Source organism: Balaenoptera ricei, chromosome 14 (assembly GCF_028023285.1).
Source record: "Balaenoptera ricei isolate mBalRic1 chromosome 14, mBalRic1.hap2, whole genome shotgun sequence".
Lineage (NCBI taxonomy): Eukaryota > Metazoa > Chordata > Mammalia > Artiodactyla > Balaenopteridae > Balaenoptera > Balaenoptera ricei.
Genome location: NC_082652.1, coordinates 17454158 through 17474327, shown reverse-complemented (window position 1 = coordinate 17474327; position 20170 = coordinate 17454158). Strand labels below are relative to the sequence as shown.

At 46.0% G+C, this 20170-nt stretch overlaps 1 protein-coding gene across 1 annotated transcript; it reads left to right on the top strand.

Moving 5' to 3' along the window:
• Positions 1 to 269: 269 nt before the first annotated feature.
• Positions 270 to 18517, top strand: OASL (2'-5'-oligoadenylate synthetase like). The gene is made up of 6 exons (XM_059893919.1): positions 270 to 684; positions 5651 to 5933; positions 7353 to 7528; positions 12285 to 12526; positions 14784 to 14931; positions 17493 to 18517. Exons 1-6 carry the CDS (start codon positions 487 to 489, stop codon positions 18054 to 18056), a joined length of 1611 nt encoding a protein of 536 aa, XP_059749902.1. The 5' UTR covers positions 270 to 486; the 3' UTR covers positions 18057 to 18517.
• Positions 18518 to 20170: the final 1653 nt, after the last annotated feature.

The following is a 20170-nucleotide window of genomic DNA, read 5'->3' as shown; positions in this document are numbered from 1 at the left end:
GTTTGTTCTGCGGGACCCTAGAATTCCCACTGTTCAGCCCAACCTCGAGCGAGTCCCTGCTCTTACTGACCTGTTTCAGGTGACAAGGTGGTGGGGATGGGATTGGTGGATACCGTCCAATTCCCATCTCCTGGGGGAGTTGCCTTTCCCAGGGCCATCCTCAAGCCAATTTCAGTTTCCAAGTTGTAAAAGGGAAACTAAAAGTTGAGAAACGAAACCTACAGCAGAAAGGGTGACTAAAAGCCACGCCTGTTAAGGTGGTTTCACTCAGTGTCCCTCGGTGCCCCAGCTGCAGTGAACGGCCTCCAGGAAGAGGATCGCCTGGTCAGCCAGACACCCCTTGTTTCCTCTCCACTCTGGTCCTTTATTCCACAGGGTGCTGGAGGTCAGCTGAGGAGGAGTCCCCTTAAAGAAGAGTGTGTGTGCCAGGAGCTGGGTTGGTGTGTGTGTATATATCTAGCCACCAGTGGTACTCTCAAGACAGAGATGGCAGTGCCCCCGGAGCTGTTTGTCACCCCGGCTTCCAGGCTGAACTCCTTCGTGGCTCACTCTCTGCATCCCAGCCAGGAGTGGAAAAAAGAGGTGCTGGAGACTGTGCAGACTGTGGAGCAGTTCCTGAGAGAGCAGAGCTTCCAGGGGGAGCACGGGCTGGACCAGGAATTGTGGGTGCTGAAGGTGGTCAAGGTGAGACTGGTCCCCTCCATCCCCAGACCAGGGCTGGGCAAAATGCAGCTTGTGGGTCTACATCCCTGAGGATGCTGGGACCTCTTGCCTCATTATCCCTAGCCCCTGCTACTGACATCTCAAGACACTCCATCCCAGTGCACTGCTGCCTTGAGCAGAGCAAGTCCAGTAAGGAAGCTAATAATAATAGTGCACTTTTTTGGATGCACTACCCTAACCCCTTAACATATATTATCTCTAATTTGTGTACCCTGTGAGGTATGTACTATTCTTTTCCCATTTTACAGATGAGCAGAATGGAAACTCAGTGATTTAAGATCCATAATGACCAAATACAATGCAAATTCTCTGATTGGATTTTGGTGTGAATGGACCATCTGTAAAATATAATTTGGGAACAATTGGGGAAATTTCAATATGGCCAGAATATTAAATAATATATATAAGGGAATTTTTAAAAAATATTTATTTATTTTATTTATTTCTTTTCTTGGCTGCGTCAGGTCTTAGTTGTGGCAATGCAGGATCTTTTGTTGCAGCGTGCGGGCTCGGGCTTCTCTCTAGTTGTGGCGTGTGGGTTTTCTCTCTCTAGTTGTGGCGCGTGGGATCCAGGGTGTGTGGGCTCTGTAGTTTGCGGCACGTGGGCTCTCTAGTTGAGGCGTGGGAGCTCAGTAGTTGTGGCATGTGGGCTTAGTCGCCCTGTGGCATGTGAGGTCTTAGTTCCCTCACCAGGGATCAAACCCGAGTCCCCTGCATTGGAAGGTGGATTCTTTACCACTGGACCACCAGGGAAGTCCCAGGGAATTGTTTTTTTGAGACATAATAGTTTTGTGGTTATGGGGGAAAATGTTCTCCTTTGTTGGACACAAATGCTAAAGTATTTAGGGACAATAGTCCTTAGCGTCTGTAATTGACTTTAAAGTGGCTTAGTTGAAGCAAATATGGCAAAGAGTTTAGACTTGTTGAATCTGGATGGATGTATAAGTGTTCATTGTATTCTCTTTCTATTTTTCTGTTTAAAATTTTTGATAATGGAAAATTTTTTTAATGGAAGCTCAGAGAGGTGAGGTCACTTGCCCAAGGTCACACAGCTAGTGGTGAAGCTGGGATTTCAACCAGGATCTATCTTACTCCACTCCAGGCTGAGCTTTTTTTCCCCCAAGCCCTTCCTGCAGCTGCCTCATGTCACCTCCTGTCCTAGCTAGGATAATAATGCAAGAGGGTCAAAACTAGAAAGGCGTGATGAGAAAAACAACTTTTGAGGAAAACAATTTTGTTTTTCTGAGTGGCTGCCTAGGCCTTTTACAGTATGGTGACCCTACTAACACCAAAAGTTCAGAGTCTGGACTTGTAGATAGGTTTAGGGTATCCCCACAGGTTCCTGCTTTGCCTTTCCCAGTGGAACCTTTTAAAATAACCACTGAGTGGGCTTCCCTGCTGGTCCAGTGGTTAAGACTCTGAGCTTCCACTGCAGCAGGCACGGGTTCGATCCCTGGTCAGGGAAGTTCTGCATGCCACACTGTGTGGCCAAAAAACATAAATAAATAAAATTTTTTTAAAATGTAGAGCTAAGAGCGTTTTTAAAAAAAATTTTTTTAATTAAAAAGTAATAACCACTTAGAGTTAAGCCTGTGAAAAGTTAGTAACCTCTGCCCCAATCACCTTGTAAGTACTAGGTGCTTGCTACCCTGCTCTATCTCCTGCTGGCTTGTGACCTGGGGCGGAGAACTGCCCTTCCCCCAGCTCACTGCGTCCCCTTGCTTCTGGGATCTGTAAGTAATAAATCTTTTTTTTTTTTTTCTTTTTTTTAAAAATGGTGCTGAAAGAAAAGTTGTGACCAAATTAAAGGTTGTTGACCAAATTTTTTTTTTAATTTTTATTTATTTATTTATTTATGACTGTGTTGGGTCTTCGTTTCTGTGCTAGGGCTTTCTCTAGCTGCGGCAAGTGGGGGCCACTCTTCATCGCGGTGCGCGGGCCTCTCACTATCGCGGCCTCTCTTGTTGCGGAGCACAGGCTCCAGACGCGCAGGCTCAGCAGTTGTGGCACACGGGCCCAGTTGCTCCGCGGCATGTGGGATCTTCCCAGACCAGGGCTCGAACCCGTGTCCCCTGCATTGGCAGGCAGATTCTCAACCACTGCGCCACCAGGGAAGCCCTAAATTTTTTAAATTAATTTTTGTTGGAGTATAGCTGCTTTACAATGTTGTGTTAGTCTCTGCTGTACAGCAAAGTGAATCAGTTATACATATATATATACCCCCTCCTTTTTAGATTTCTTTCTCATTTAGGTCACCACAGAGCATTGAGTAGAGTTCCCGGTGCTCTACAGTAGGTTCTCATTAGTTATCTATTTTTGAAAGTAATAAATCTTATGACTCTACTCCCTTTGTATGGGTGTATTGAAACTGTACCTTTCCTCCAAATGACCCCGTGGGTTTCATTTCCCCACGGAGGGAGTTTGGATGCTGAGGGAGCTACCTGCCCACCCTGTGTGGGCGGCTTGTGCCCCCCCAACACCAACGAGAAATTAACACTTTATTTGGGCTTTAAACCCTCCCCCCACCCCTGAAAATCTGGTGAGCTGTGCTGGTCCACAAGAGTGAATGCTTGTCCTTGGGTTTGAATAGGTTTGGACTGAAGCAAGTCATGAAGCCTGTTCTAGAACGCTCTTCCCTCTCTGCCTGTATCTTACCACTGGAAAAGGTGGGAAGGGCAGCACAGGCACAGCCTTCAGCGGGATGTGCTCTTCATCTGCACCCAGGGTGCCATTCCCAACACTCTCACATGGGGCAGAAACGCTGAGTCCGAATGCAGGTGGAGAAAGAAAATGGAAAAGGAAGAGGAAAGAAAAGATGGCGGACTCCTGCACAGAAGCAGGGCCTGCCACATAGACTTGGGTCACAGGGAAGAAAGAGGTAGAACCACCACACCTGGTGTTCTGACTCTATCTGACTGTGACTATCACTCCTGGCTGTGAGTCCATGGCAAGTTGATTAACCCCCAACTGCCTCCCTTTTCTCATCTGTACAATGGGGATAATTATACTAGTTCCCCCCACCTCAATTAATGGGGGTGAGGATTAAAAGACATTGTGTGTATAAAGGGCTTTCAGTGGTGCCAGGCACAGCGAGGGCTCAATTGGCGGCAGCTGGGTCATCATCAATGTTCCTTGACTCCACCCACCAGCAGAGGTAGCCGACCTGTGGTCTGATGCATCCCTGGCAATTCCACCTCCCGACCTGGAGTGAGAAAGAGAGAAGGCCAGAGAGTTGGGGGACTTAGTATACCAGAGGCAACAGTGCTGGAGAGCAAGTTTAGGATCTCAGAACATCAAAAAGACCCTTTCAAAATCATCCAGCTCAGGCTCCTTCAATTCAGATGGGGAAGCTGAACTCCAGGCAGCAGAAGAGATGATCTAAGTCAAGTAGAGCAGAAGGAAGAGAGATATATTGCTGACTTCCTGTGTGCCAGGCACCACGGCAAGCCCTTGGCACACATTGTCTTATCGAATCCTCCCAATCACCCAGTGACTCATGTGCCATCATTACTCTGAGGTGACAGATGAGGGACGGCGTTCAGAAGGATCACGCAACTGAGAAACAGGGGCAAGAGGCGAGGTCAAGATCAGGCTGCCTCATTCCCCAGCCCGTGGTTCTTATCCACCAGGCGATACTGTGCCCCCCTTTTATTTTTATTTTATTTTATTTTTTAGATATTTATTTCTTCATTTATTTATTTATTTAGGCTGTGCCAGGTCTGAGTTGCCACAGGTGGGATCTTAGTTTTGGCATACAGACTTCTTAGTTGCGGCATGCATGCAGGATCTAGTTCCCCAACCAGGGATCAAACCTGGGCACCCTACATTGGGTGGGGGGGGCAGAGTCTTACCCACTGGACCACCAGGGAAGTCCCTGTGCCTCCCCCTTTTTTAAAAAATTTATTTATTTTTTTTTTTGGCTGTGTTGGGTCTTCGTTTCTGTGCGAGGGCTTTCTCCAGTTGTGGCGAGCGGGGGCCACTCTTCATCGCGGTGCGCGGGCCTCTCACTATCGCGGCCTCTCGTTGCGGAGCACGGCTCCAGACGCGCAGGCTCAGTAGTTGTGGCTCACGGGCTTGGTTGCTCCGCGGCATGTGGGATCTTCCCGGACCAGGGCTCGAACCCGTGTCCCCTGCATCGGCAGGCAGACTCTCAACCACTGCGCCACCAGGGAAGCCCTGCCCCCCTTTTTAATGTCATGAAATTATTCAGACCCCCCCCCCCCAGAATCCTCCTACCACCACCCTGTGGAGGATGACTGTTCCCTTGGAGTGGGGATCACTCTGCCGATAAGGCTGAGTCTCAGAAGCGAGGCAGTGGAGTAAATAAGAAACGTGGGCTGTGGAGTCTGGCTCCCTGGTTGGAAGCGCCCACTGTGTGACCCTAGAGGAGAGGCTTGCCTCTTGACATCCCCGTTTTCTCCCCTGTAAAGAAGGGATGTTAATACTCCCCACCCGGACATCCCTGGTGGCACAGTGGTTAAGAATCTGCCTGCCAATGCAGGGGACACGGGTTCGATCTCTGGTCCGGGAAGATCCCACATGCCGCAGAGCAGCTAAGCCCATGTGCCACAACTACTGAGCCTGCGCTCTATAGCCTGCGAGCCACAACTACTGAGCCTGCCTACCGCAACTGCTGAAGTCCGTGCGCCTAGGGCCCGTGCTCTGCAACAAGAGAAGCCACTGCAATGAGAAGCCCGCGCACCTCAATGAAGAGTAGCCCCCGCTCGCCGCAACTAGAGAAAGCCCGCGCACAGCAACGAAGACCCAATGCAGCCAAAAATAAATAAATAAATAAATAAATAATTTTTAAAAAAGGAAATACTCCCCGCCCATCCCTCAGGGCGGTGGTGATCATCCGTGGAAAGAGCCTCAGGGATTGCCTGGTCCAGGCAGTGGCCTCGTGGTGACGGGACTCTGTGCTCTGCAGGTGGGCTCTTTCGGGAACGGCACAGTGCTCAGGGACAGCTCGGAGGTGGAGCTGGTGATGGTCCTGAGCGGTTTCCACAGCTTCCAGGAGGAGGCCAGGCGCCTCGACGACGTTCTGAGCCTGCTATGTGAAAAGCTCAGGTACTGCCAGGACCTCTGGAGCCTCCAGCTCCAGGACCTGAGGCTGGTCCAGGGAGTCCCCTCTGCTGTCGCCTTCACCATCCAGTCCTGGGAGACTGCGGAGCCCATCACTGTCACCGTCGTGCCGGCCTACGGGGTCCTGGGTAAGGGGAAGCCCACCAGACTCACACGACCGCCCTCCCGGGGGACCCGCAGCTTCCTCACCTCTCCTTCGTGGCCACGTGCAGACACCTGTATTCACCCATTCAACCCACGTCCTGTGCTGGGTGCTGGGTGACCGCAGTGCCTGGGACTGACTCAACTCTGGCTGTCCTGTGGCTCAACTTAGGAAACAGATTTATCAAAGAATCACGCAGATAAATATATGGTTGGAGAGGAAGTGAGAGCCATGGAGGGGAAGGAGGAAGAGCAACCTCGGGTGCTTCTGGAACATTTACCGCGGGGCCGGGGGCCTGTCATTGTCTGTGCTTTCCCGGAAGCAGACCCTGAGACAGGGATTTGGGGATAAGCAGTCCCAGGAGATGCTGGTAGGGAAGCAGCGGAGCGAGACGGAAGGGGAGGAGCCTGACAAGGTGCACGTGGAACTAGTCACCACGGTGAGCAGCTGGGCTTGTGCCCCTGCAGAGCTCCGGTAAAAGTGCAGAGCACGTCTCCCAAGTGGGTTGTTGAGTGTTTCATCCACGAGCTTCCCATCGACCATTGGCTGAGGGCTGCTTCCCGGGAGCACCGATGGCAGTAGTAACGGTATCAGCTACAAACCCAGATGATACAGCTTTCACCTGGTGCACAAGCTCCTCTTAACTAGAGTGGCTGCTGGGAGTTGCTCCATGGAGAAAGTGTCACAATTGGGATCCCATCTGAGCCAGAAAGAGACAGTGGGAGACATTAGTGGTAGTGATGTACGCCCCACCCTTCAGCAAACGTGCTCTCTGAGCCCAGCTTTCTTATATGGAACTGGTCCTTCCCTACAGTGATGGAAGCTTCATATAAATCGCTGAGAGATCCAAAACAGACATTAAGGGAAACTGAGGGTGTTGGGCACATCAAGAGAGGACAATAGTCCTTGAGTAGCCTGAGGAATAGAAAACCCACTTTTAAAAAATATGTATTTTATTGAAGTCTAGTTGATTTACAATGTTGTGTTAATTTCTGCTGTACAGCAAAGTGAGTCAGTTATCCATATATACACCATTATGTTTTATCACAGCATATTGAATCTAGTTCCCTGGGCTGTACAGTAGGACCTTGTTGTTTCTCCATCCTATGTATAATAGTTTGCATCTGCTAATCCCAAACTCCCAATCCATCCCTCCCCCACCCACCCTCCCCCTTTGGTAATCACAAGTCTGTTCTCTGTGCCTGTGAGTCTGTTTCTGGAAAACTCACTTTTGATTCTCCAGAAGGACAATCAAGAAGGCAAACTGTTAGTCTCTTAAGCTATGTGGTCCCAGGTTTCCCTGGAGAGATACTCCAATAATTACCAGTCTCTCCCCCATGGACTAGTCAGCAACCTGGGGCTTCCTGAGCCCTCACTCTCTCCCTTTTGCCTCCTCTCTCCTCAGGGCCTTCTGTTCCCAACCCTCATCCCTCCCCAGAGGTCTACGTGAGTCTGATTAAGGCCTGCGGTTCCCCTGGACATTTCTCCCCATCCTTCAGCGAGCTGCAGAGAAACTTCGTGAAACACCGGCCAGCCCAGCTGAAGAGCCTCTTGCGGCTGGTAAAACACTGGTACCTGGAGGTGAGGAGGCTGCCAGGCTGGGGGCAGGAGCGGAAGATGGAGGAGGGAGGGGAAGAAAAAGGCAGGAACCATATCTGTTATCTCGGGAAACTGCACCCAGAAGCAATGAAGGTTGGGTGGGAGGGAAGGCTCATCTTTTAAAATGTAAACCTGGCAGAAGATGCAGATGAAGAAGGAGGAAGGAGAGGAGGGGGAGGAGAAAGAAACAGAGGAGGAAGGAGAGAAATAAGGAACGTACTGTATTTCAAAGAACGAGTGCTTGTAATGGTCCAGCTACAGTCCAGTGCTGGCTAAGGTCAACTTCTCTGGGCTCTCTGGACATTAATCTCAGCTGATTAAGGACTAACAAGAGGAAAAATTCGTTTAATTCCACACTGCACCAATTCCCCCTCCAAATGATTGAGTTCCTGAGTGTCATGATCATTACTGAGTGAATACATCCACAGCAGCTACTTTTTAGATTTCACATATGATGTCTGCATGGTACCAGGTATATTTCAAAATACCCAGATGAACATGTCATCTGAACTTATGAAAGGAAGACTCAGAAACAAGCAAAAAATGAGAAAGAAAGAAAAAAGATGCTTTCTTATTTTTTAAAAAACGGTAAGGGTCAGATTTTAGAAAGACCGGTCCAGTCCAAAAAGAAAAAAAAAGTATTTAAAGATAAAAATCAGAATATTACCAAAGTTAGTTTATAGTTAGTATGTTTATGGTGGGAAAGCAGTCATTTTCTTACATGATTATCACTTCTACCGAGGTTGTGATGTATCTTCAGATGTTAGCATCACAGAAGCCAAGAATGAAATTGGTTTTTTTGGTCAGTCAGGCACTTAAGAGGAATTGATCCAAGATTTTGTGGATTTGGAGAGCTAGAACTCAACAAAATGATCTGTTTGCTTTGTTTGTCTGCCTGTCTAAGTGTACAAAGTGTTTTCTTCCTGTATATGACTTGCACGTTTATTGTAACGTCCACAGAACAACATATCAGCTTTACTTCTATAGCCCTTTCTTTGTTCAAGTCTCTGCCACTAAGGGACTTCCCTGGCGGTCCAGTGGTTAAGACTCCATGCTTCCACTGCAGGAGGCACAGGTTTGATTCCTGGTCAGGGAAACAAGATCCCCGCGTGGCCAAAAACAAACAAAAAAGCAAACAAAAAAACCCCAAAAAGTCTCTGCCTCTAAGACAAGAATTTGTCTGCATATGGTTTTTTGAAACAGTTTTTTGATTCAGTATTATTATTTATTTATTTATTTATTTTTGGCTGCGTTGGGTCTTCGTTGCTGCGCCCAGGCTTTCTCTAGTTGCGGCGAGCGGGGGCTACTCTTCGTTGCGGTGCGCGGGCTTCTCATTGCGGTGGCTTCTCTTGTTGCGGAGCACGGGCTCTAGGCGCGTGGGCTTCAGTAGTTGTGGCTCGCAGGCTCCAGGGCGCAGGCTCAGTAGTTGTGGCGCACAGGCTTAGTTGCTATGCGGCATGTGGGATCTCCCTGGACCAGGGCTCCAATGCGTGTCCCCTGCATTGGCAGGCGGATTCTTAACCACTGGGCCACCAGGAAAGTCCCGATTTATTCTTGATTTATCTAATTCTATCCTGGTAGGAAGGAGGACAGATTTTTTGAACGTATGTAAACACTACATATTCCTGAAAAGGAACTTAATAAAGACACTTTGTGAATATTAAGCCATCATTCTGAATAGTTTTATAAACAAGGCCAATTTACGTATGCTATTATTTTACAGAATAATTATTTTTGTTTTCCTGAGGATTTGTTAGTTCATAATCTATAGTAGGAATTTTTATAGGGATTTTTTTAAATTCTGAGGTGTCAGTTGGAATAATATATCATTTACAGAATGTATCTTAGTTTGCACATGTATTTCCGTATATTGAGGGTAGGAGAGTAAGAAAGAAAGGGTTTTTTTTTTTTCTCTCTCACATAGTCATCAATAGAACATTAACCTGAGTAATTAATTCTCATTTTGTTAAGCAATCTGCTCTTATGAAGTTGCCTACTTCTGAAATAAAAGATTCTGGTGAAATTCTGACTCAGTCCCCTTTGGTGGCCATGAGTCTTTATCCACGAATTTATTACACTTCATAAATTGCCCATAGTGGAGTTGGGAGGAAGAGATTTGCTGGCAGATAGATTATATTGTAATCAGACCATTCTTTTATGAAATCCTTTTTTTTTCATTTACATACATAAAAACAAAAAGAATTGGCAGCTGTGATTTTACTATTTTAATTATGTGTCCAAAATAAACACAGCATAAAATCTAACAGTCCATCAGCTCCTAATTTTACAGGGCGGTTTTCCAGGAATCACATGTGTGTGCGTGCACACACCACACCCCTACCCCCCAATTTTTGAGTGATTTAAATTCATAATGGCATAGAAGACAACAATAACAGGGCTCCCAGGAGATATCTGAATTCTCAAGACAAACAGACCAAACGAGAGCGAGAGAGAGAGAGAAACACAAAATACAATCAAATTCTCATCGACTGCCACCCAGCAGAGAATAAATTCCTATCATCTGTCTCCCGATAGAGACCACCAGATGGTCAAACCATAAAAGCAGAGTTACAGATTGTAGTCCTCAGTGGGGACATAAGTGGCCCCATACAAATACGTACAAGAACCAGAATCAGACTTGTCCAAGAATCAGACAATCTAGAATCAGAAATAAAAACAGAGTAGAGGTGGGGAGGGAGGAGAGAAACATCAGAAGAGTAAAAACTATTGTACTACAAGATTCACCCTCAGAGTTGAAAAAAGGGGCACATCTGAGTGTAAACAGCCCATGGGGCGCGTTTCTCAGGCAACACAGTTTACTCAGCTTTGGAACAGTCTCAGTGGAACCTCCAGCTGCAAACAGAAACAAGAGGTAAAAAGCCATTTATTAAATAAGAACTTGCAGAGAAGTTGCAAGGGAATCAGACTGCAGAAGGAAAGGCTTAATCCAATAAAAAATATATAATAGGTGTTTAAAGAAAAAACGATTACCAAGATTACTAGGTTTATAGTTCATCTCTGTTGGTGGTGGAAAAATAGCAAATTTCTCACATGCTTATCAGATCTAGAAAGGTCATGAAGTATTGCAACTTCGCAAAAGTCAGAGAAATCCAAAATAGGAAGAAATCAGAGCATCGCTAACATAAATCAGCACTGGAAGGGAACATAAATCTTTTCTTCTGGTTTGCTCTTTTTTTTTTTTTATGTACCATTAAATAGTCTATCAAAGGTCCTAAAAGAAATGAACGGCTCATTTTTCCTAAGGCTTACATCTTATGATTACAGGCATTCTGCATTTTCTTTGTCATGTAAATTTAAGAATCTAGCTAGTAAAATTTCACTAGTATTGGAGAAAATAAATTGTCTTGTCATGAGTTTACATTCTTAACAAAATTATAATTTTATTAGTTAAGATTTACAGCTTTGTGAGATGTGAATTCACAAAATGTTACAAAAACAAATTCATTAATTTATGAATAAGTTTGAAATCAATTAAAAAATTTTAAAGTCAAGGATAAAGTTGTTTTTGTTAGTGAGTCAATAACTTACAGGAAAGGCACAGGTTTCATTTATTTTGGGGACTAGAACTAGACCAGATGGTCTCGTTTCTGTTTGTTTCAAGGTCAAAGTGGGTTTTTGTCCCTTTGTGGGGTGTGTTATAAAACTTATTTATAATGGCCACAGGACAAGTTGTCAATTTTGCTTCCACAAACCAAATAGCTGGATGTTTGACAGAAATTTTCATTTCCTAGCTCAATGTTAGAGAGGTTCTTTAGACAGGAGGTGACTGGTATCCGTTAAGATGCTTTCTTTTGCAAGTAACAGAAAAACAGAAAAACCAACTCAAACTGGCTTAACCAATAAAGAGAATTATCAGCTCATGTGTGAAAACCCACAGCAGTGGAGAGGAGGCTTCAGGCACTGTTTGATGAGTGCTCCAGCTCAGTTTCTCTATAATACTCTCAGCGTCTCTCAATTCTATATGTCACCTTGGTCCTCAGGCTGGCTTCCCTCATGGTGGCAAAATGGCCACATCTGTTCCTGCCCTCACATCCACATACAAGAGAGGACTTCTCTTCTTTCAACCACTGAACAAAAGAACTAAGCTTGACTCAAATTAGGCCAACTTAGATTACAAAGCTTCTCTTGAACCAATCACTTGGCAAGGGGAATAGGTTTATACTGGTGACCCTGTCCAGTCAGGGCCAACCCTGGACAGGAGGATTGGGTCAATCCCGTCCAAACAGCATGGCTACTATACAATGGGGAAGGAAGAAACGCCTGTTAGAGAGGCAACCCCGATGTTCACCATGGATTCTCAGCTATTACCTAGTCCTATAGTCCCCCAACACACTCATACTATTTTTTTCTCTTTAGCTAAGAAGACTTTTCTTTAAAAGAAATCTTTCAGAGGCCCAAATAGATTAAAATGGAGCTGCTTAGGCTGGGGTGCTGGTGACAGAGCCCAACCTGCTCACTCCTTGGGACACCCCTTTATCATTCAATTTCCGGGAGTTATGTCAAGCACAGTTTGAAACCAACTGGACTAACCTAGCTGCTTAATTCTAAAATGGAGAAACCCATTTAGGGTCAGAGAGGGAAAGTGACTTGGCCATGACTACGCAGCCAGTAGGTAGCAGAGCTGGGACCAGAACTTGGATTTTTCTAGTTTCTGGTCCAATGTCATCCTTATAAGGAATCTTGGGGTCTCGCTCTCTCTTCCCATGTCTTTCAACAGTGCGTGAAAGCCTGGTGCCTTCGGGCCGAGCTACCCCCTCTCTATGCCCTTGAGCTACTGACCGTCTACGCCTGGGAAGTGGGTACTCAGGAGAAGGAATGTTTCCGGTTGGACAGAGGCCTGGCCACCGTGATGAGCCTGCTCCAGCAGTATCAGTTCCTCTGTATCTACTGGACCAAATACTACACGTTCCAGAACCCAATCATTGAGGACTTTGTCAGAAAACAGCTCAGAAAAGAGAGGTACTAGATCACTGCATGCCAACCACATCTCAAAGAGAAAAGAAAGAGAATTAAGGGAAAGGTGGTATCGAGTTTTCTGGGTGGGCTTCATTAAGTAGGAAAGCTGATACCTCACCCTGACACACTTGACATCTCAAGTTGACTGCCTTTCAAAATTGCAAGGACCTTAGGGGCTATAAGCCTTTTCCTTGTTCCTCGGGCCACCACCCCACCCTACCTTAGCCCTCTTGCCCTCAGAAGACCATTTCAGAAAAACATTTCAGAAAAGCTAAGCTACCTTAGCTTTTTAGTGACAGCACAGGAAACTGGAAAGAAACGTGGAGACCCAAGTGTGAGCCCAGCTCCACCATTTTCTCATCTCTGTGAGCCTCCGTTCCTCATCTGTAAAACAGGAGTAATTGGCACCAACATGCAGGACTGTTGGGAGAGTAAGACAAAATATTTGTAAAGGGCCTACAGTATCTAGCCTATGGTAGATGCCAGACAAATGTTGTAGCACATGCTGCCTGTACCCATTCATATCCCCTGGGCCTTTACCGTTTCCAGGAAGGCTGGTTCAACCTCCAGCTGTCAGCACCTGCGTCCCTTTGCCTGTGGGTTTTCAGCTTCCCCCAGTGACTGATGGAAGTTGGTGTATAAATACCCCAGCTCCCTCCCATCTCAGATGGAGGGACTCTCTTTGGGACACATGTTCTATACTACTTCCCAGAGTCCACCCTGGGGGACTAACCCCCAGTTGCTCACAGTGGTAATCACCTTGACACATACCCTTTATTGGCATCCTTCCCTTCCCTGTCTCACTTTCTCACTCTCTTATTGGTGCTTCCTGGTATCTCCTTCCAAATAAATGACTTGCACTCAAATCCTGATCTTAGGATCTGCTTCTGGGGGAACCCAACCTGGGACAACTCTTTACATTAGAAGTTTTAGGTCAATGCAAGCAATATCGCAAGATTGTTTATTATTCCCTTATGTGAGTGTTGGGTCTTTTTTTACAAGGGAGAAAATCCCGGCTTCCTAATGAAAAGAGGATTTATTGTAAGGATGACCAGAAAATTGACCTTGGAAAACCACTGGGACCTGAGGCAAATCTATAGACTCCCCCCTCTCTCTGTTGCTCACTCTCATTGCCCACGTGCTCCCTTTCCTCTCACTGCTTCTCTCTCCACACCTGTTCGGCTCCCCTCTTACTCCTAGTTGATGAGGAACCTCCATCATTCCTGGCCCAAACTCCAGAGGGAACCAGTCTGATCGCTGGGCACAGGCCCTGCATATCAGGTCACCTGGTGGGTCACTTTGGGTCGGGTGACCCCATCCCATAGGACAGCGTGTTATGACTCTAAATGAGGCAGGACCATTCAGTGAGCCAGGGATGTTGGGAGTTGAGAGCATGGAGCCTAAGGTGTCTAGTTCATGTCAGTAGCCTGCTATCACATTCTGTCACTTAGATCAAATCTCAGCTCCCATCTAAGTCAAAAGCTCCTGGAGTACAAGGGCCGGGTCTTGATCATGGTCTTGCCATCCAACACATGTGGTCACCCCAAGCAACCCAAATAGGCTATTAGACCCCCTTCAAGTCAATATTCTTTAAAGTATTTATTCAACATTTACCTAGAGGAGAGATGCTTGGAGACAGCCCAACCTCTCCTCTGTTGAGGCAGAGGACATGGGTAAGAAACTCACCTTCAGGTTGGGAGAACCTAGGGAGGTCTGTGCCTCAGTTTCCTCATCTGTAAAATGGGGGAAAATCATCATCATCACCATCATCATCATCATAGTCCCTACCTTATAGAATTGTTGTAGGGATTAAAATAGGTTAATTCACATAGGGTTTGAGCCCGTGCCTCAATAAACATCAGTAAATAGTGGTGGTGGTGTTACTGTCATCCAAAGCAATTCAGCAGCTCTAGCCTTGAACTCACTTACGTAGCCTGTTCAGCAAAATGAAAGCTCTGAACTTGAGGCCCACCTGCCTGAGTGGGCCGCTGTTACTGTTCCAGCATGCCTTTGGGGCTCTCACCCTCCATACACCTCAAAAATTCCTTGCAAACACCTAAAGTACTCTCCCCAAGAGGAATTCTTGGAAAAAGAATCCTCTCCATTCTGTTACTCTCCGGCAATGTTTTTGGGCCCTCCTAGACTGATAGTCCTGGGCTCTGGACATAGCAGATGCTCAGATGATTGCCAAGAAGGTTTCTTTCTGGCTTGCGGGCCTCCAAACCAGAAAGAACCTGGGCGCCTTCTCTCTGTGTTGCAGACCTATCATCCTGGATCCGGCTGACCCCACCCATAATGTGGCAAAAGGCTACAGATGGGACATAGTCGCTCAGAGGGCCTGCCAGTGCCTGAAACAGGACTGTTGCTATGACGACAACGAGAACCCAGTCCCCAGATGGAACGTGAAGGTAATGGCTCCTCTCTGGGCTGCCAGGGGCTTGAAGCTCAGAATGAGATAACTGCATAGTATTTACTTCTGTGTCGATGGAGCCAAGAGGACTTTAGTGTCAGTTTGAGGCCTGGCTGCACCACCTACCAGCTCTGTGAACTTGGGGAAATTATTCAACTGTCTGAGCTTCAGATTCCTTATCTTCAAATTCTTGTTTTCCTGTTTTTTCTTCTTCCCATAACCTACCAAAGAATCACTGGGATTCTTTGCTCTCAATCATTATCTGCATAAGCTGAGCCCAGGCAAGTCAATTCAATCAGCTGTTTTGTGTTAGCACCAGGCTTGGGGTTGATGGGGGGTGACGAAGGGGGCAACAATGGTTCAGAAATAAGACATGGCCACAACCCTTAAGAAACTTGCCAGATGGAAGCAAACTTGCACAAAACTCCTAAATAGAATTACCAGAGAAGATACTCAGAAAACAAAAAAATGCCATATAATATTATAATGTGATGTCAAACCCACAGTACAGGTAAAGAACATAATAATCTATTTTATTCACATTGTGCTTTACGATTTGCATAGCACTTGTTCAGGGACAAGTCTGTAAAATAGAAAGGTCAAGTAGTATTATTATCTTATCATTATTATCCCCATTTTACAGATGAGGAGATTGAGGCTCAGAGAGGTAAAGTGAATTAACCAAGGTCACACTGCTAAGAAGCAGCAGAGCCAGAATTCACACCCAGGTCTTTGTGGGGCTGTGGAATCGGAAAATAAATGTCATCATCATAAGTCACCAAGGAAGATTTCTTGAAGAAATTAAGGCTTGAGGTGGGCCCTAAAAGCCAAGGAGGGATGTAGACACTCAGAACAAAGAGTACTCCATCCAGGTAGAGGGTCAGGTAGGGGATGAGGGGCAAAGGACTAAAGTTGTGTTCAAAAGACTGAGGTGCTTAGAGCAGAAGGCAGAAGCAGAATCAGAGGCTCCCTAATAAGGAGCAGAGATTACAAACTGGGGGCCCACCAGCCATATGAGGCCCACAGATGGGCTAAAAAGTATATGCCTTTGGATTTTTCCTGAATATAAAAAGCATCATGAAAAGATTTTTATCTTGACAAATCAGAAGACTTGGCAATGCTGGGCCTATATTCCTTCTTAAAAGGATCAGCTAGAGGTCTGCCCACCATTCCCCTCCCCCAGCACCTTCCAGATGTTGCTCTTCAGACATCTGGGGCTCTCAGGCCCTTGAGTGTGGCCTCCAGTGGTGAAGAACAGACTTTGGAGTCTGGCTGACCTCAGTTCAAATACCCGCTCTTGTGGGCAGAAGACCTAAATAGACATTTCTCCAAAGAAGACATACAGATGGCCAACAAATACATGAAAAGATGCTCAACATCACTAATCATTAGAGAAATGCAAATCAAAACCACAATGAGGTATCATCTCACGCCAGTTAGAATGGCCATCATCAAAAAATCTAGAAACAATAGATGCTGGAGAGGGTGTGGAGAAAAGGGAAGCCTCCTGCACTGTCGGTGGGAATGTAAATTGATACAGCCACTATGGAGAATTGTATGGAGGTTCCTTAAAAAACTAAAAATAGAACTACCATATGACACAGCAATCCCACTACTGGGCATATGCCCTGAGAAAACCATAATTCAAAAAGATACATGTACTACAATGTTCATTGCAGCACTATTTACAATAGCCAGGACATGGAAGCAACCTAAATGTCCACCAACAGATGAATGCATAAAGAAGATGTGTCACATATATACAGTGGAATATTACTCAGCCATAAAAAGGAACGAAACTGAGTTATTTGTAGTGAGGTGGATGGACCTAGAGTCAGTCATACAGAGTGAAGTAAGTCAGAAAGAGAACGCATATATATGGAATATGAAAAAGCATTACTGATGAACCTAGTGGCAGGGCAGGAATAAAGACGCAGACATAGAAAACGGACTTGAGGACATAGGGGGTGGGGAAGCGGAAGCTGGGATGAAGCGAGAGAGTGGCACTGACATATATACACTACCAAATGTAAAATGGATGGCTAGTGGGAAGCTGCTGCATAGCAAAGGGAGATCAACTCGATGCTTTGTGACAACCTAGAGGGTGGGATAGGGAGAGTGGGAGAGAGGCTCAAGAGGGAGGGGATATGGGGATATATGTATACATATAGCTGATTCACTTTGTTGTACAGCGGAAACTAACACAACATTGTAAAGCAATTATACTCCAATAAAGATGTGGAAGAAAAACAAACAAACAAATACATGCTCTGCTCCTCACTACTTTTGTGATTGTCAATAAATGGCGTAACCCTGCTCAGCCACAGCTTCCTCATCTGTAAAATGGGCTAATAGCAGAACCAACCTCATAGGGCTGTGAGAATAAAATACATTAAGAAGAGTATGAACGGCGCCCAGCACAGGGCCTGGAAGGTGATTGGCACCCCCTAAATATTTGCAGCTGCTGCTGTCGTTGTAAAGATGAGGGCAGGTAAAGGGCACTTTTGTACTCAGACAGAGGGATGTGGACTTAACCCCTCTTTATCCTCTCCCTTCCAGGGGGCACGAGACATCCAAGTGACAGTGGAGCAGTGGGGCTTCTCGGATTTCATCATCACGGTGAACCCTTATGACTCCATAAAGAAGGTTAAAGGGAAGATCCAGGGGAACCTGGGCTCCACAGCCCTACAGCGTCTGTCCTTCCAGGAGCCCGGTGGGGAGCGACAGCTACTCAGTAGCCAGTACTCCTTGGCTGATTACGGGGTTTTCTCCAACACTCGCATCTGTCTGCTGCAGACCATCTCCCCTGAGATCCAGGTCTTTGTGAAGAATCCCAGTGGTGGGAGCCACGCCTATGCCATTTGCCCTGATAGCCTTGTCCTGAACCTGAAGCTGCAGATTGAATTCAAGGAGGGGCTGCTCAGAAAGGAGCAACAGCTAGAGTTCCAAGGCCAAGTCCTGCAGGATGGGTGGAGTTTGAGGAGCTATGGTGTCCAAGACAGCACCACCTTCACGCTGAAGAAAGAAGAAGAACGTGGAAAGAAGACGAACCCAGCTAGTTCCTCTGAAAGACCTCTCTGTGCATTTCTGCCATTTAATCCAGACCCCATCAGTTCCACCTAACCTTGCCAGTAGACGGATGACGAGGGATATGAGAGACTAGATATACAAACGAACAATGGCCAGACTATATTCGACAATAGAACTCTGACCCACAAGCTCTGCAGCTACCAGCCCGAAGCCAAACCACAATCCCTGCATCAATCAACCCCAAACCATCAGGATTTGGTCAATAACTGCCAGCTTCCTTATTCCCTCCCTTCCAATTTAGGATCAATGAAAGAAAGCCAAACAAGCTCCCTAACCAATCACATAGGACACCCTGCTTCTGCTTAGCCCACCTCCAGCTTCCCCATGCAAACAACCTCAGTCAGGGTATGCCTGTGCCTGAAGCCTTCTCTTTTTCCCACTATAAAGCTGTCCCACCGCCCTGCTTGACTTGGAGTCTCTGCCAAAGGCAAGGGATGGTGGCTGATTCCCTGGTTATGGCAAGTTGGGAATAAATAATCTTTGTTTGTTCTCTTTCGGATGGTCTTCATTTCTTTCCACAGATGCTAAGGCTGTCCTGGCATTATTGCTGAAACATTTGAGCCTCTTAACTCTGGAAAGTGAGGGCTGTAGGGAAACTGAGATGAAGAAAAGCAAAGTCTGGGAGAGCGAGGATGATGTGGTGTTAAACGTCCCCTTGGACTTCCCTGGTGGCGCAGTGGTTAAGAATCTGCCTGCCAATGCAGGGGACCACGGGTTCGAGCCCTGGTCTGGGAAGATCCCACATGCCGCGGAGCACCTAAACCCGTGCTCCACAACAAGAGAAGCCATCACAATGAGAAGCCCGCTCACTGCAACAAAGACCCAACGCAACCAAAAGTAAAAATATAATAAATTTTTAAAAATCCCCTCAACTTATTTACAAAACAGAAGTAGAGTCACAGATGTAGAAAACAAACTTATGGTTACCAGAGGAAGGCGGGTAGGGGAGGTGAGGGATAAATTGGGAGATTGCGACTGACATATACATACTACTATATATAAAATAGATGACTAATAAGAACCTGCTGTATAGCACAGGGAATTCTACTCAATACTCTGTAATGGCCTATATGGGAAAATAATCTAAAACGAAAAAAAAGAGTGGATATATGTATATGTATAACTGATTCACTTTGCTGTACACCTGAAACTAACACAACATTATAAATCAACTATACTCCAATATAAAAACAAACAAACAAAAAAATTCCCTCAACTCCTGCAATACACACACAAACAGTACCTAATGGTCCAAGGATGTAAGGACAGTAATAGCATCTTTAGCATCAAAGGACATCATGTGATCAGGTTTACTCCAATCAACCCATTAAAAAGTTTGCTTTTCCTCCCCTCCCCTTTGACCCACTTTCTAAAGGACTACTCACCGTAGGGGGGAAAAATGTACTTTATAATTGGTTCTCAATAGTCTCTGGGCAATTTATCAATAGCAGCCTGTTTCCCACCTCTTTTTGCCTTCAGGGGCGGAAAGAGTGCCTCCTTTCCATGGAGCAGACAGGTGAGTCCATCCCACACCCTTTGTATCCTTTATAAAGCCCAGTGTAGCCCACATTGTAGGTAGTGGACCAATTCTTGTTTAATAGAATGATGAATAAGTTACCTTCCTCTCTTTCGTAATAGGAAAGCTGAGGCCAGAGAGTTTATTTTTTTTTAATTTTGACACACTCAGCTTCAAAGATAAAACACAAAGAAAAGCATTCCAAAGACAAAAGTGATTTTGTTCATATTTTATATTGGAGTATCTTAACTGTGGAGATTCTAATGTGTCGGTCTTGGGGGGATCTTAGGAGTCAGTATTTTAAAGTTTCCCAAATGTTTCCGATGTGCAGGTTGAGTGAAGTCCTGAGCTAGAAAACTGCAGAATGTTTCCCAAACCATATTGTGCAACAGAATCACCTAGGATAGCGCCTCTCAAACTTTAGTGTGCACACAAATCACTTGGAGATCCTGTTTAAATGCAGCTTCTGATTCAGGAGGTCTGGGCTGAAGCCAAGATTCTGCATTTTCTAACAAGCTCTGGAGTTTGCCGGTGCTGCTGGTTCACGGATTATACACTGAGTAGCAGCAAGGCCCTAGGATGTTGGAGGAAATACAGATTCCTGAGTCCCACTCTCGGAGATTCTGATTCG

Coding starts and splice junctions, on each gene's coding strand:
- OASL (XM_059893919.1), top strand. CDS start 487: ATGGCAGTGCCCCCGGAGCTGTTTGTCACCCCGGCTTCCAGGCTGAAC. Junction 685..5,650: donor GGGTGCTGAAGGTGGTCAAG/GTGAGACTGGTC, acceptor TGTGCTCTGCAG/GTGGGCTCTTTCGGGAACGG. Junction 14,932..17,492: donor TCCCCAGATGGAACGTGAAG/GTAATGGCTCCT, acceptor TCTCCCTTCCAG/GGGGCACGAGACATCCAAGT.